Source organism: Hemitrygon akajei, chromosome 2 (genome assembly GCF_048418815.1).
Source record: "Hemitrygon akajei chromosome 2, sHemAka1.3, whole genome shotgun sequence".
Lineage (NCBI taxonomy): Eukaryota > Metazoa > Chordata > Chondrichthyes > Myliobatiformes > Dasyatidae > Hemitrygon > Hemitrygon akajei.
Genome location: NC_133125.1, coordinates 130,102,726 through 130,118,315, shown reverse-complemented (window position 1 = coordinate 130,118,315; position 15,590 = coordinate 130,102,726). Strand labels below are relative to the sequence as shown.

Sequence of the window (15,590 nt, the reverse complement as noted above, 5' to 3'; positions counted from 1 at the left end):
AACCACATGGGCAATGCCCCACAATATTCAGCCCACTCATGTCTTTTGCAGTTCCTCCCAGTTTCCATCTCAGCAGTCCAGTATCTCCCTGCTGGCAACTCGATTTTGATCAATAAGGCAATAAGCAAAAGGGTGTCCCACCACATCCATGCCATTGAGAGGTGGACGGATTCATTTAAAACTAAAATAGGACAATTTTCGAGAATGTCATGAGTTTTTGGTACATTTCCTCAATGGGTCGTGAAGGCAGGATCTTTGAACGTTTAACTCTCTATAAACAAACCAGATGAGTATGGGGGTAGAAGCTTAATAGGGATATGGGTTTGAGATCAGCTATGGTATTACTGAAAGGTGGAACAGATAAGAGGGCTCGTAATTTGTATTTATTAGTGCACTTTTCTTAAGTTGTACTATAAATTCCAGGGAAGAACTTATGAGTGATGCTTTTGAATGATTTTCACTGTTCTAGTTGAATTTGACAGCATGCTCTCTCACTCTGATAGGACATTATTGCCTGGTAACTAACTTGACTGAAGTATTATTGATTCTCAGTAAACAGAACTACTTGCCATTATGTGCATATTTTTGCTCCTTGACATTTTTCTGTAATAATTATCAATTTGTCTTCTAGGATGCAATAGAAGTTTGTAAGAAGTTTATGCAGCGTGACCCTGATGAGTTACGATTTACAGTGATGGCTCTCTACAAGATATAAAGTGTTCCAAAGTGCAAGGAAACGCAAGCCACGAGGCGAAACTTGGATTGGCTTCAAGAGATGTTGCTTCACTCCAGACCCTTTGAAGCTGTGATATTCTGATTTAACTTGTAGAGTTGATTTGATACTCTTTTGGAACAGGTCCAATGTTTTCCCAGCAGCGTCTCCCCCAAGCCACTAAAAGAAAATCCGGTAATGAAGTGTATATCGGTGTGTACTTATTGTCTTGCTGTAACAGGGTCCTCTGTTGAAATTAGTCCCAGCCTACATATCTAGAGATGAACTGACAGGAATAGAATTTCAGTTGGAGGAAAAGGCTGTGTGATTCTTGTTGTAATGTTTGCAACAGCTGTACTTAAATCACTAACTAGAAAATAAATGGATGGAATTGTGCGAGCATGAGTTTTAAAAAGATCCTGACGCTCCTTGCTTTCAAAATCTTCATGCTCCTTATTCAATAAATTAACTATTATTTGTGCCTTTTGGTACATTGCTTTCTTGAGCTAGTTGCTTTCTTCAAGTAGTTAATTTATCCTGACACAACCTATTCAATCCAGTAAGCCACTATGTTACCCCAGCGTTTTCCACATCCATCCCAAATCCAGATGCTAAGTGACTTTCCTTGTAATTAGCTGGAAAATCTTTTTTTTTTGTTCATTTTCTTCTTTTTGAATTGGGATGGGAATTTTCTTGCAATCGTGCTTAACTTTTTGATGGTTTCATACCCTCTGCAATCTAAAATGTTTAGTGTCTGAATAAGCAATATTGTTCAGTGTGTTTCCCATGCAATGAAATTTGTCCTAAAACTTCACTGGTTTGTAAATCACTTTTTGATTTCTTCTTCTGCACAACATTTTGCAGAATACATTGTCTTCATTAACCAGAGTTACTGTGTAAATTCTAGATTCTTGTACTCATCAAGATTTGGCTAAGAGTCCACTTCCCGTTTATTCTGGAGATATCATGTTTGAGAATGCATTGCTGTACAGGCAGCCCCCACAATGTGACAATAAGAGGGGCTGGGTTAGAATCTGAATGGATTCATTATTTTCATGTGTACAGTGAAAAGCTTGCCTTGCAAACTGTTTATACAGATCAAATCATTATAAACGTAGATTGAGGTAGAATAAGGTAAAACAATAACAGAATGCAGAATAAAGTGTAACCGCTACAGCCAATGTGTAAGTAATAGAGTATAAGCAATAAGGTGTAAGATCATTACAAGATGTATCGATAAGTTATGAGTCCACCATGTACTAGGGAACCAGAACAGCAGGATAGGAACTCCTTGAGCCTGGGGTTATGTGCTTTCAGGTTATGTATCTTCTGCCTAATGTAAGTCTGTCCTAGGTGGTGGGGTCTCGAATTATGATGGCTGCTTTACTGATGCAGCAAGAAGTATAGACAGAGCCCATATAGGGGAGGCTGATTTCTGTGATGTGCTCAGCTACGTCCACAACTCTGCAGTTTCTTGCAGTCCTGTGTAGAGCAGTTGCCATACCAAGCCGTTAAGCATTCTATAGATTGACAGGAACATTCCAGATTTATTTGGCCTCCTGATGAAGTAGGAGTGTTGGTCTTGGCCATGGCACCTAGGTGGTGGGGACTAGGATATGCTGTTGGTGATGTTCATTTCTCAGGACTTGAAGCTCTCAACCTCAGTGGCATTAATGTAGACAGGATGGTTCATGGTGCAGTTTTCTGCAGTACAAAGCTGCGACATCTGCATGTCAAGAAATATGAGTTGCTTTTTCTGTGTTTGTTGGATTTTATGAGAATTTGCTCTCTGCAAACTAAAATAACAGTTGAGTGTAAGTCCTGTACAGAAGCACGAGATCCTGCAGACACTGGAACGACGCATACAGAATGCTGGAGGAACTCAGCAAGTCTTGCAGCATCTATGCAAAGGAATAAACATTCAACATTTCACACCAAAACCCAGTGGGGCAAAGGCAGAATAAGGTAATGGGAGGAGGGGAAGGAGTACAAGCTGGCTGGTAATAGGTAGACTTGGTGAGGGGGAAGGTGGGGGTTAAGGGGGATGATGTGAGAAGCTGGAAGATGATAAGTGGAGGAGGTAAAGGGTTGAAGAAGAAAAGAAATCTAAGAGGGGGATAGTGGACTAAGGACAAAAGGGAAGGAGGAGGAGAACCAGAGAGAGACGAAGGTGTGAGGGGGAAACTGGAATGGAAAAAAGGAGAGGGAAGATAATTACTGGAAGTTGAAGAAGTCAATGTTCATGCCATCAGGTTGGAGGCTACCCAGACAGAATATAAGGTGTTGCTTCTCCAGACTGAGTGTGGCCTCTTCGTGGTAATAGAAGAGGCCATGGCCAGACATATCAAGATGGGATTGATTCTGCAGATGCTGGAAATCTTGATCAACACACAAAATCTTGGAGGAAATTTGCTGAGTTCCTCCAGCACTTTGTGTGTCTGTTACAGAAGCAATTGCTTCCATTAGTGGATAATCCAGCCTACTCCACAAAGTGGTTTCTGCCCACGTTATCCCTGGAATGCAAGCAGATGAATGATGTGTGTTATTAGTTTGTTGTGCTGGACTTTAAACTCCGATGCCTCAGGGTACCAGGAGGGACAGTAACAGCTGGTTCATTTGAATAAGCAGACTAATGGCCTGAACAGTTATTCAGTGCTTAACAATTTGCAGCCATTATCCAACAACTACATCCATGACGGGGAAACTGCCAATTAGCATTTTTTTTAAAAAGAAAGGTATAATCAAATGCAGATAATAGTAATTTTTACTGGTTGTAGCTCAAATCATTAGTGTGTGCCTCAACAGTATTCTTACTTCCTCAGTGTGCTGCTTGTTCTACAACAACCTGTTGAAAAGGTTCCGCTCAGCAACCTGGCCCTGCCAAAAAGGGCACCAGTCACAACTAATTTCATAGGTAGTTTATTTAACTTCAGTTTTGAGAGTAGACTGGACGTGAACCTTCTTTCTAGGATTAAATGGGTCAAAGCATAGTGATGCAGTGGTTGGGGCTGCTGCCTCGCGTCGCTAGCAACCTGGCTTCCATCCTGACCGCTGATCCTGCCCACGAGGACTTGGCACGTTCTTCCTCAGCATTCCAAAGACGTGCTGATTGGTGGGTTAAATAGGTGAGCAGTAGTATTTGGGCACAAGGCAATCTATAGATGCTGGAAATCCAGAGCAACACACACACACACAATTCTGGAGGAACCCCACAGGTCATGCAGAATCTATAGAGAGGAATAAACAGTTGATGATTCGGGCTGGAACCCTTCATAGTGTATTGTGGTACCTGGGAGAATTAGTGAGGATGTGAGGGATGAGATGGTAGATGCTGGAATCTGGAGGGACACAGGTCATGAAAATCCAGATAAAGATTCTCAACTCAATGTTGACTCTCCATTTCCCTCTACGGATGCTGAATCCCTTCAAACATACTGGGAAATAAGCTGGCAATGGAGTTCAAGGGATTTCTCACTGGAGCCAGTAGGGCCTTGAACTCCTTCTCCTCCACACCTTATTCTAGCTTCTGTCCATTTGGTTTTTTTTTTTTTTTTTTTTTTTTTTTTTTTTTTTTTTTTTTTTTTTTTTATAAACTTTTTTTATTGTTTTCAAATTGTTACAGAATAAATGTGCATGAAAAAAAAAGTGTTACCCAGCCCCCTCCCCTTAAACCCTCCCCCCTAACATCCCTATTAAGAAAATAAGAAAGAGAAAAAAAAGGAAATGCCTGGATGTTGGAAGATCCCCACATGCTCCACGGAGTTCTCATTTTTTTTAAAATATATGTTAAAGTTCTTTTTCTTTTCAATCTATAATAATACCTAATCTTTCCACTTTCGTGGTATCCTGGGAAATCTTTATAAAAGTCTCCATGTTGCTATGTGTGTCCCCACCATTCATCCAGGCAAAAAGATAGAAAAAAATTAAAATATAAAGGAAAAAAAAAAAATACCCCCCTACTAATGTTGTGGAAAAAAGACACAACATTACCCCCCTCTGCTGTACGGGTCATGGCAACCGCCATGATTACACACGTGAATCCCGCAGTAACCGATCCACAGCCTCCCAGCTCCCCCGCAACATAAAAAAGTATATGTATAAGAAGAGAAAAAAAAATACTATTCTCATTTAGTATTTCTAAAATTTTGCTTTTCTCTTCTGTAATATCCATAAATGTCCATCACTTCTGTTCCTTGGGTCTATCTACATCTTTAATCCATTACGTTTGGAAGCCTCTATGTGTAGTTAGCGAATAGATGGAAGTTCTTGTACAAACTCCTCCGCTTTTCGATAGTCGGAAAAAAAAAATTTTCTGTCCTCCAAAAAAATTATCAGTGTTGCTGAATGACGCATTGTAAATTTATAACCCTTTTCCCATAAGGCTTTTTTCGCTGGGTTAAATTCCTTCCTTCTCTTCAACAGGTTGTAACTTATATCAGGATAAAAAAGAATTGGTTTCCCTGCTATCATCAGTGGCCCGTTTCTATTTTTGGCACTTTGGGCAGCGGCCTTCAGGATCTTTTCTTTGTCTTGGTATCGTAAGCATTTTATCAAAATTGATCGTGGGTTTTGGTCAGCTCGAGGTCTTGACCTTAAAGATCTATGCGCCCATTCAATCTCAATTGGAGTTTCTCTTTCCATTTTCAATTTTTTAGGGATCCATTTTTGAAAAAAATTTATTGGATCTTCTCCTTCTATATCTTCTTTAAGTCCAACAATTTTAATATTATTTCGTCTACTGAGATTTTCAAGCTTATCAATTTTTTCCATAAATTGTTTTCTTTCTGATGTCCAAGCAGTATTTCCCTTTTCCATTTTGTCCATTCTTTCAACCATGTCTTCCGTTGTAGTTTCCAAGTTCGTAATTCTTTTTTCCATTTTTTCCTGTCTCTTTGTCATTTTATCAAGCATAGTCTCCATATTGGTCATTTTTTTTTCGAGTTTTTTTTGGTTATTTTTAATTACTTTTAATGTGTCTAATTTACGCATTATTTGCCTCAAAGTCTTTTCTATATTTCTAGAAGGACTTTTACCTCCTTCAGCTGATCCTTCCGAGAGATTTGATTCTCCCTCCGATTCACTATCACTTTCAGTTGCAGTGGTAGCTGGGCTTTGTAGTTCTTTTTGTTCCTGTTTGCGCATGCTCCATCCTTCGCGTTTGCGCAGTTCACGATGGTTTTTTCCTTTGGAAGTGGCAAGCGTTGCCACCATCTCCTGTTCACCGGCGATACAATGTACCTGAGATCGCGGCTCCTCGGTAGACGTGGGCCTCGCTCTTGTTCCAACTTGCGTAGTCTTCCCGGTATTAGTTTTCTTCATCTTCTTTCCTTGAGGCATAGCTTGACACAGTCCGGAGTCGTTTATAAGCAACTTTTAGAGAGTATTGACTAACTTTTCTTCATTTAAACATTAATTTATTAACTTTTTACGGGAGAGCTGGGTCCCTGCGTCTCGATCCTACGTCATCACGTGATGTCCCCCCTCCATTTGGTTTTAATGTGGAATATTGACTGTTTATTCCTCTACAGACATGCTGAGTTCTTCCAGCATTGTATGTGTTGCTCCAGTGTCAGCAGAATCTCTTGTGCTTCTGTACCAGGGCTTCCATTCAACTGTTTTTTAGTTTGCAGCAAGGAAATTTCTATTATACCCAGCAGCTGTCTTCCATCTTAATACTCCCCTCCTTGCCTCAAATGTTCTTTTTCATGTTTCCTCTCTTTCTCTTTGTCTGCCTCCATCTATCATTAATCCTCCATGTGGCCCTCCAACTCCACTCCCCTCACCTACCCTGCTTGCAATCCTACCTTGATGGCTCAGTGTTATCAGAAATATTAATAAAGATATCATCTCTGCTTCAATAGCATGTGAGTTGCAGTTATTTTAAAACAAATTGCTGTTCAGTGGTTCCAAGTTATGATTCAGAATTTTGGTTAATTGAGATTGAAATACTGTGATTTCTCCAACAATACTTCAGTACCTAAAAAAAAAAAAAAAAAAATTTTTTTAAAAATACTTCAGTACCTATGAACTGCACAAATTAGAATTGGGAAGGTAAAGATGAATGGCGGTGAATTCACTGCTCTATTTGCATGGTTGTCGTTCATTAGGCCATGTCACCCATCGAGTCTGCTCCACCATTCGATTATGATTGTTCTGTGGTCAATACTCTGTGTAATGATTTGATCTGTATGAACAGCCTGGAAGCAAGCTTTTATCTGTGTCTTGGTACATGTGATCATAATATCCAATACCAATAATTTACTCCCCTTCAAAGTGGTGAAGAAGGTTCGAGGGTCTGTATGGTCTGCCTATACTCCAATTTCATAGAAGAGTCACAGAATCCTACAGCTTGGAAACAGCTGATCCTGCGCCAATCATCAAACATTTACACCAATTCCTCACTGATCCTATTCTAATATTTCCGTCAACACTGCCTAGTTCCATCATTCACCCACATTGGAGATTAATTTAAGGTAGCCAATTAACTTTACCATTCAAGAATGAAAAATTGTACAAAAAGTGTTGGATACAGCTGAGTCCATCACAGACAAAGCTCTCCACGTCTCTGAGCACATTTACAAAGAGAGCTTCACAAGAAAGCAGCATCTATTATCAAGAATCACTATCGTCCTGGCCATACTCTCTTCTCGCTCCTACTGTCAGGAAGGAGATACAAAGTCTTAGGTCCCACACCACCAGGTTCAGTAACAGTTATTAACCTAAGTATATCCATTAGGCTCCTTTCTGAACCATCGTACGTAACTTCACTCACCTCAAAACTGCACTGACTCCACAACATATAGACTCACTTTCAAGGTCTCTACAACTTAATTTCTCGCTATTGTTTGTTTACTTTTTTTAGTATTTGCATGATTTCTCATCTTTTGCACATCGGTTGCTTGTCACTCTTCATATATAGCTTTTCTACTGCATTTATTCCTGTAAATGCCTGCAAGAAAAAGAATTTCAAGATAGTGTTTGGTGACAGACTTTGATAATAATTGGACTTTCATTCTGCATGTCTTTGTGATGTAGGAGAGAATAGGAACAAAGGGAGAACATGCAATCTCCACGCAGACAGCACCCAAAGGCAGCACTCCATCAGCTGTATAACTGTGCAACCCTCATTTCGTCCTTCGTCAGTGCCTCCTTACCCGTCTCCCCAGCAGAATAAGTAAGCTGTTAGATTGTCCAAACCAGTTCTGAAACTTGAGCAAATAGGGGGCTCAGTGAGTCAAGCAGCATCAGAGGAGGTAAAGAGACAAAGGACATTTTGGGTCAAGTCTATGTATGCGGCTCCCGATGCAGAGACATCAAAACGTCCCTCTACCTCCACAGATGCTGCTCAACCCATTGTATTCTGCCAGCTGTTTGTTTTCTGTTCCGGACTCCAGCATCTGTAGTTTTTGTATCTCTATTAATAGAGCAATAAACCATGGAAACAGGCCCCTCGGCCCAAACCCATCCAGTCCAGCCATCGAGCTTGTTCCATTTGCCTGTGATAGAATGTTCAGGAAGTGAATTGTTTCAGGATACAGTATGCTGAGTGTTGTCAGACTAGTGCTGTTTGTACCTGCAGCACTATCTGTCAAAATAATTCCAACATAAAACACAATTTTAAACTTAAAAGTTTGAATGCGGTGGATACTTTTTAAATAACTGCACTTAAAATGCGGAAGTATAAAGGTGAGCAAAAATTGCTGGAAGAATTCAGTGGGTCGAGCACCATCCGTGGAGACAGAGGGATGGCTAAGTTTCTGCATCAGGAGTCAGATAAGTCAATTGTTTGTCCTTAATTTTGTAACTATATTAATATTTAGCATCTTTTATATAAAGTTGTGTAGGTGAGAAAAACACATCTCTACTGTTTTGTCTTCAAGCTTAAATAACTGGATAAACTGCTTAACAATGGATCAACAATGAAATTGCTGAAAGAGGCATAAGAGACTGCAAGTTCTGGAAAACGGAAAAAAAAAGCAAACACGAGGAAATCTGCAGATGCTGGAAATTCAAACAACACACACAAAATGCTGTGGAACACAGCAGGCCAGGCAGCATCTATAAGGAGAAGCACTGTCGACGTTTCGGGCTGAGACCCTTCGTCAGGACTAATCGAAAGGAAAGATAGTAAGAGATTTGAAAGTAGTGGGGGGAGGGGGAAATGCTTCCCCCCCCCCACCACCTTTCTCCTGAGGCTTCCCGTCCCATGATCCTTTCCCTTCTCCAGCTCTGTATCACTTTCGCCAATCACCTTTCCAGCTCTCAGCTTCATCCCACCCCCTCCGGTCTTCTCCTATCATTTTGCATTTCCCCCTCCCCCCACTACTTTCAAATTTCTTACTACCTTTCCTTTCGATTAGTCCTGACGAAGGGTCTCGGCCCGAAACGTCGACAGTGCTTCTCCTTATAGATGCTGCCTGGCCTGCTGTGTTCCACAGCATTTTGTGTGTGTTAGGAAAAAAAAGCATCTGTGGTGGAAAATGGGTAGTTGACATTTTAGGTCAAGACTTGATAAATAATCCAGATGAAGGGCTTAAACCCCGAAATGTCAGCTGTCTATTTCCCCCCACTGACCCACTGATTTCCTCCAGCATCTTGCCTTGCTGTAAGTAGGCCTGCTGTCAGGTTTCCAGTACACACAAAGCTGAGGGCATCTCGCAAGTCCTTCGGATTGTATCTCTGCGAAATTGGACATGAAAGAAGAGGGTTCAAAAGCAAAAGCATAATTTTTTTGTGAAACCACATTAATTGTGCAAACTCAGAGGCACGAGGATTATTAGAGTAGACTTCAAATAAGCCTCCGAAAAATAAACATTAACAACTGATGGAGTGGCTGCCTCACAGCTCCCGTTTGATCCTGACTTTGGGTGCTGTCTCTGTGGCGTTTGCATGTTCCCCCTTTGTGATGTGGAAGAGAATAGGAGTATCCAAAGACTTCCGAAAAATAAACATTGCTTCAGATTCTGACATCTCCAGTCTCTTGTGCCTCCATTGTGAAAACAACTTCTCATTGATACCAGAACCCAACGACAACCAAGCTGCACTGCATTTACATTGTTAAACTTATAATATCAATTCGCCATATTAAACATTTATCTGATTGTAGGAGCTTGGATAGTTCAGATTACAAGAGTAAACAGCATACTATAGTTAGTAGGAGCTGGGGTATTAAGGAAGTATTGTCTTAACACACATTTATATGACCTTTATCCACAAGGTGAAATTTCTCTGTAAGTTAACATTGCTGCTTGTGTTTAGAAAGTTAGCCTTTCCTTCAGTGCTATTTATTTTGGCATCATGCCATGCACTGTAGCTTGACTGGATAACAATTGCACCCTCAGATTTGAGCACAGTCTTGCTACTGGCGGAGATCTCGGGTGCCAGCTCTGACTTTCAGCTGAGAGGTTAAGGCGAACTCTGCCTGCTGCCTGAAGCTGGGCAGTAGCACTTGGAGAATTGCAGGTTCAGGTGCTTCCTTTTCCATGGGTCCAGCAGGGGTGAGGTCCCACACATCTGGATTGGCTTGTCTAATTCTCAGCACTCCCTTCCTTTGGCAGAAATTCAATGTATTATCACAACTGGTTGCGTGCCATTTAGCCACTAGAGAGTTAAGCGTTTGAAAGATTTTGCTACCCTGATGAACCAGTATGAAACAATTCAATATTTCCTCACGTGCCAAATTCTCTCTGCATTATGCTGTCAGGATTTGGTTACTATTTATTCACTGCATGCTTCTATTTACATCTATTCAGTAATTGGTGAAAGGTGAAAGAGACTTATCAGGCTTCCATTCAGAGCCGCCAGGATAATTTTTCATTAAGATGAAAAATACTCATTGTTTCACCATCGGTATCAGCACTTTTACATTTTCTTTTTAGATCCAATGGCTTCTTTGTAGACATTTGCTCCATAATCGGGCACAAAAAGCAGACCTCACTTTAGCTCCTAGTGCTGGCTTGCTTTGAGGACAATATTTAGTCTCAAAGTTAGATATCAGTGACGTCTGGATTCAATTTTAGTCCAGATACTATCTCAAAGTGGAGTTTATTGTCACATACACAAGCACATGTATGCATGTGTTCAAAAATACTACATACTTGTTCCATCGTCACAGGCACGTAACTCCACGTAAGCAGCATTCACAAGGAAAGTATGGCGTCGACTTACCCAGCACCAGCAGATTCACCTTCCCAGGCAACATCATTCGGCTGGGTAGTGGGACTAGGGATGACACCCAGTGCAGATTCAGCAAAGTTAGAAACATCTTCTGATCAATGACCAATATATGAGGATCAATCAAGTACAGCGTCCACACCAGGTGAAGCTGGTTTCTGTCCACACTCTTGTACAGGTCAGAATGCTGGCACATGACAAGAGTGACCTTGCCAAGCTGTTGTCATTCCACTCCATGAACCTCGAGAAGATTCTCCACATTTTCTGGCCAAGAAAAATCTCCAGCCACGTCCTACTCCTTCGGTGTCATCAAGAGGTCGTGGCCACAATCATCCTGAGGAGACGTTGGAAAAGGATTGGGTACGTGATGGGAAAAGAGGACAACTCCATCATCAAGGCAACACTTCATTGGACACCCAAAGGGTGGAGGAAATGCAGGAGACCAAAGATAACTTGGTGCCGCAGCGCAGGGGCAGAACTGAGAATCCTGAAGCACACCTAGGGTACAATAGAAAAGATGACCAAGGACAGACACAGATGGAGAACCTTCATTGCTCCCCTAAATGCCAGTGATGTAACAGCGGTAGCTAACTAACTCACAATTTTACAAGGAGGAACACAATTATAGTGGGGAAAAAAATGTCCTTTTAAGCAATACACACAAAATGTTGGAGGAACTCAGTAGGCCAGGCAGCACCTATACACAGTCAACGTTTCAGGCTGAGCCTTGGGTCTTGATTGGATTTCCAGCATCTGCAGATTGTCTTGTGTTCGTACTGGTCCATTTAATCTTGAAATGAAGGAGAAGTGATATCCTATTTTATTTAATAATCAAGTAATCCCTCCTGGGAAATGGATGCTGGATAATGGTGGGAGTGATGCCTTTTGCAGTTTAGCTTCTTAACAGATATTATGCTCAGAATGGGATCCATGAAATTGTATATTAAATAGTAAAGGGTCAAAAGGGCACAGGTCTCCCCACCATCGAGCACATCTTCACACAGTGGTACCTCCTTTCACTGTCCAGGACATGCCCTCTTCTCATTACTACCATGGGGGAGGATGTACAGGAGCCTGAAGATGCACTCAATGTTTTAGGAACCTTTAGGAGGATGTTTCCTATAGTCGGTGTGTCTAGGGCCAGAGGGAACAGCCTCAGAACAGAGGGACACCCATATAGAATAGAGATGAGGAGGAATTTCTTTAGCCAGAGGGTAGTGAATCTGTGGAATTCATTGCCACAGATTGCTGTGGGCATATTTAAAGTGAAGGTTATTAGGTTCTTGGTTAGTCAGGGTATGAAGGTTACAGGGAGGAGGCTGGAGAATGGGGTTGAGAGGGATAAGAAATCAGCCGTGATGGAATGGCAGAACAGACTTGATAGGCCAAATAGCTTAACTCTGCCTCCATGTCTTATGGGATGATCTTACTGCTGCCAGAAAACAAGAGGAAAGGACATCTGGCCCATTGAATCTATGCTGGCAGCCTGGCCCTGCTTGGAAGTATTCCTGAGTATTTCCAAATCCCTCAATTGTAGTTCCCCAGCTGAATCAAACTTGTTTTCTCCAACTCCAATTTTCTTTTCTGCTAACTTGTAAAAAGGCACGTTGAAAGGAAATGAGAAGAAAGATTTACTTTTAAAACAATGGATTCCCTTCCTTCCCCGCACCCCCGTCACCAACTCCACGTAAGCAGCATTCACAAGGAAAGTATGGCAATCATAAGGATTCCTGTTCATAAGGAACAGGAAGTGTCAGTCAGAAACACTCATTAGGCTGGGCAGCAACTGTGGAGACTGAGAGGGAGAGAATGCTTCAGTCTGTGACTTCCTTTAAAACAGTCAGGAGATTACTGTACGACTGATAGAAATTCACAGACAATCAGCATCTCCATCACAAGTGTATAAGGACATACTGTTACGTACCTGTGGGTATCTTGTGACTGTCACATGACCATGTGATGGCCTCTTTCGGCAGGTATAAAAGGAGAACGCATCGCTGTGATGCAGGTCACTTCGTGGCTTAAGTCGTCAGTGACTCCGTTCTGCTGCGTATTTGATGTTATGATGCGGTTTTGTTTTAAAGTGGAGTTTTAATTTCTACTGTAAGAATCGTTGTGCCGGCAGTTCTGAAAATCGCTGCCAGTTAAATTCCAGTCGGAGGGTGAAGAATTATCGAAGTTCGGGAAGCTGAAGGATCGAGAAAAGTTGGTGGTGTCGGCAGTGAAACAGGTTCGACCTTATTTGATCCTCATTCGGAAGGAATTAATAACCTGCGTCCGAGATAGTCCCTGCTAAAGAGCAGAAAGGACTGGAGCAGGGTTTCGCCAAGGAAAGGTCAGCGCCTTTAAGCCGTTTTATTTTCTTCGTCGTAAATCCTTCAGGCAAGACATATTTTGGTTGGGATCAGCAGTAACGTTGTGACATTGAGGAATTCGTTACTTCTAGAAAAATCTCTCCTAACTGACTGTGTAAGTCATTTGGACTTTTGCATTTACTACTTTTAAGAACTGTGTCCGCATTTCTCGTTTTAAGAACTGTTGAGTTGCCGTATAGCAGTCCACTTCCGGTTAAGTTAGTCGTTTGTTCACTTTTGGGTTTTTTGAGCGGTGTTTAATAAATGTTTTATTTGTGTATAAAAACCTGACCCAATTCTATATTCATTGTTGCTGGATTGTAACAATACAATGAGTGAAGATATCCTCATATTCAGTGCACATTATCATTTAAGACCTTTGATCATTATGTGCCATGTGACACCAGCCGATCTACGCCACTCCTGTACACCTTCTCATTGCCATCTGTGATTTTACCAACAACAGTGGTACCATTCAGGAGTTTATTGATGGAATTTGAGCGATGCCTAGCCACACAGTCAATAGTGTAGGGAGAGTAGAGCAGAGGGCCTTGAGGTACACCTGTGTTGATAGTCAACAAGGAGGAGAGATTATCATCAATCCCTACTGATTGTGATCTCCCTGTCTGGAAGTTTAGAATCCAGTTGCAGAGGGGGTTACAGAGGCTAGGCTTGGAACTGTGGAGAGAGAGAGAGAAAGGGAGAGAGGGCACTTTAACTACATGATTAGTACATGGTGGAATTGAATCTGATTGGCATGTTGTCCTGCTGAGCACCGAGAGCGTGCTCTGTTGGTGCTGCAGTGTGCGGAGACAGTTGCAGACTGCCCCCAGCACCTCCTCAGATTGTGCTGGTTGTTGATGCAAGCAACCCCTTTCACTGGTTGTTTTGATGTACGTGTGATTAATGAATAAATCTAATTAATTGGAAACCTGGCGTATGTTTGCAGTTGTCTAGGTGCTTCAGAGTGGAGACTGCGCCAATTGTAGACCTGTTGCAGCAGTAGGTGAAATGCTGTGAGTACAGCTCGTTGCTCAGACATCAATTAATTCCAGCTATAACCAACCTCTCAAGCACCTTATTACGGCAGATGTGAGTGCTACCGGATTAGAGTTGTTGAGGTAACTCACCCTGCTCTTCTTGGGCATTTTAGCATTGAGAAACGTAACTACCTCCTTCTCGGAGATACTTAGTCACTTGGTGGAAGAGAATTTCGCAGGCTTTCCACCCCCATTGACCGAAGGAATCTCATTTTGAACTGGCATACCCTCAGGAACATCGCCACTGCATCAAAACCGGCTACAGTTTACCTCACTAACACAAAGGTTAAATTTCATAATTAAGAGCTATTTTTCATAGCATGTAAAATTTTAAACTGTGTATCTATTACCAGTGAGTGGCATTGTGTATCATCTTTGTGAAGGAAATAATCAGGTTGAAAATTCTTGAATGACAACCTTGTTCAGGAATGTCAATGGCCTTTGTGTTGGTAATTGTTAAACAGGAGAAACCTTGAACAATGAGTGACTGCCTGAGGGTTGGATGGCAGTGTACTGAAACAGACCACCACCACAACTAACTGCTGGAGCAATTCAGCAGCTCAGGCAGCTCCTGTACAAGGAAGTGAACAAGTCAAATGTTTCTGGTTGAAATCCTCATTTAGATATTCCCCACAGATGTTGCTCAGTCTCCCAAGTTCTTCTAGCAAATTATTCAGAGATCCTCCAACAGTTTGTTTTTTGTTCCAGGTTCTAGTATCTGTAGACTCTTGTGTCTCCACCTTTGCGACCCTTTGTCTAGTCAAGGACAAGGGGCTCAATCCAAGCCATCGATATCTGTTTCCCTCTGTAGATGCTGCCTGAACCGTTGAGTTCCTCCAGCAATTTAACGTTTGTTCCAGGTTCCAGCATCTGCAGGATAGGGAACTTTCAGTAATTCATCATTGTAATAAATGGCCCAAAATTCTCTCAGAATTTTGAAATTTGGAATAACTTGCTTCACGGCATAAACAGTGATAAGAACACATCGATATCAATTCTTAAAGTGATTCCTCGCGCAGATTCCAAATTGACCACCTCAGCCAGCTCAGAGCCCTGAGAACCAGAGGAATGTTGAAACAGGGAAAAGCATTTTGGGCTTCTCCTGAAATGATGTCTGAAAAGAGGATGCTGTCCAAGTTGCATGCCATCTTGGACAATGTCTCCCATCCACTCCATAATGTACTGGTTAGGCACAGGAGTACATTCAGCCAGAGACTCATTCCACCGAGATGCAACACTGAGCATCATAGGAAGTCATTCCTGCCTGTGGCCATCAAACTTCACAACTCCTTCCTCGGAGTGTCAGACACC

General features: G+C 41.8%; 1 protein-coding gene across 1 annotated transcript in view; it reads left to right on the top strand.

Moving 5' to 3' along the window:
• The window catches only part of uchl3 (ubiquitin carboxyl-terminal esterase L3 (ubiquitin thiolesterase)), a 54,799-nt gene extending 53,606 nt beyond the window's left edge, over positions 1-1,193 (top strand). The window contains exon 7 of the mRNA XM_073027934.1: positions 632-1,193. Coding sequence (XP_072884035.1) covers positions 632-715 — 84 coding nt within the window. The 3' untranslated portion in view covers positions 716-1,193. The remainder of the gene's footprint in view (positions 1-631) is intronic.
• Positions 1,194-15,590: the final 14,397 nt, after the last annotated feature.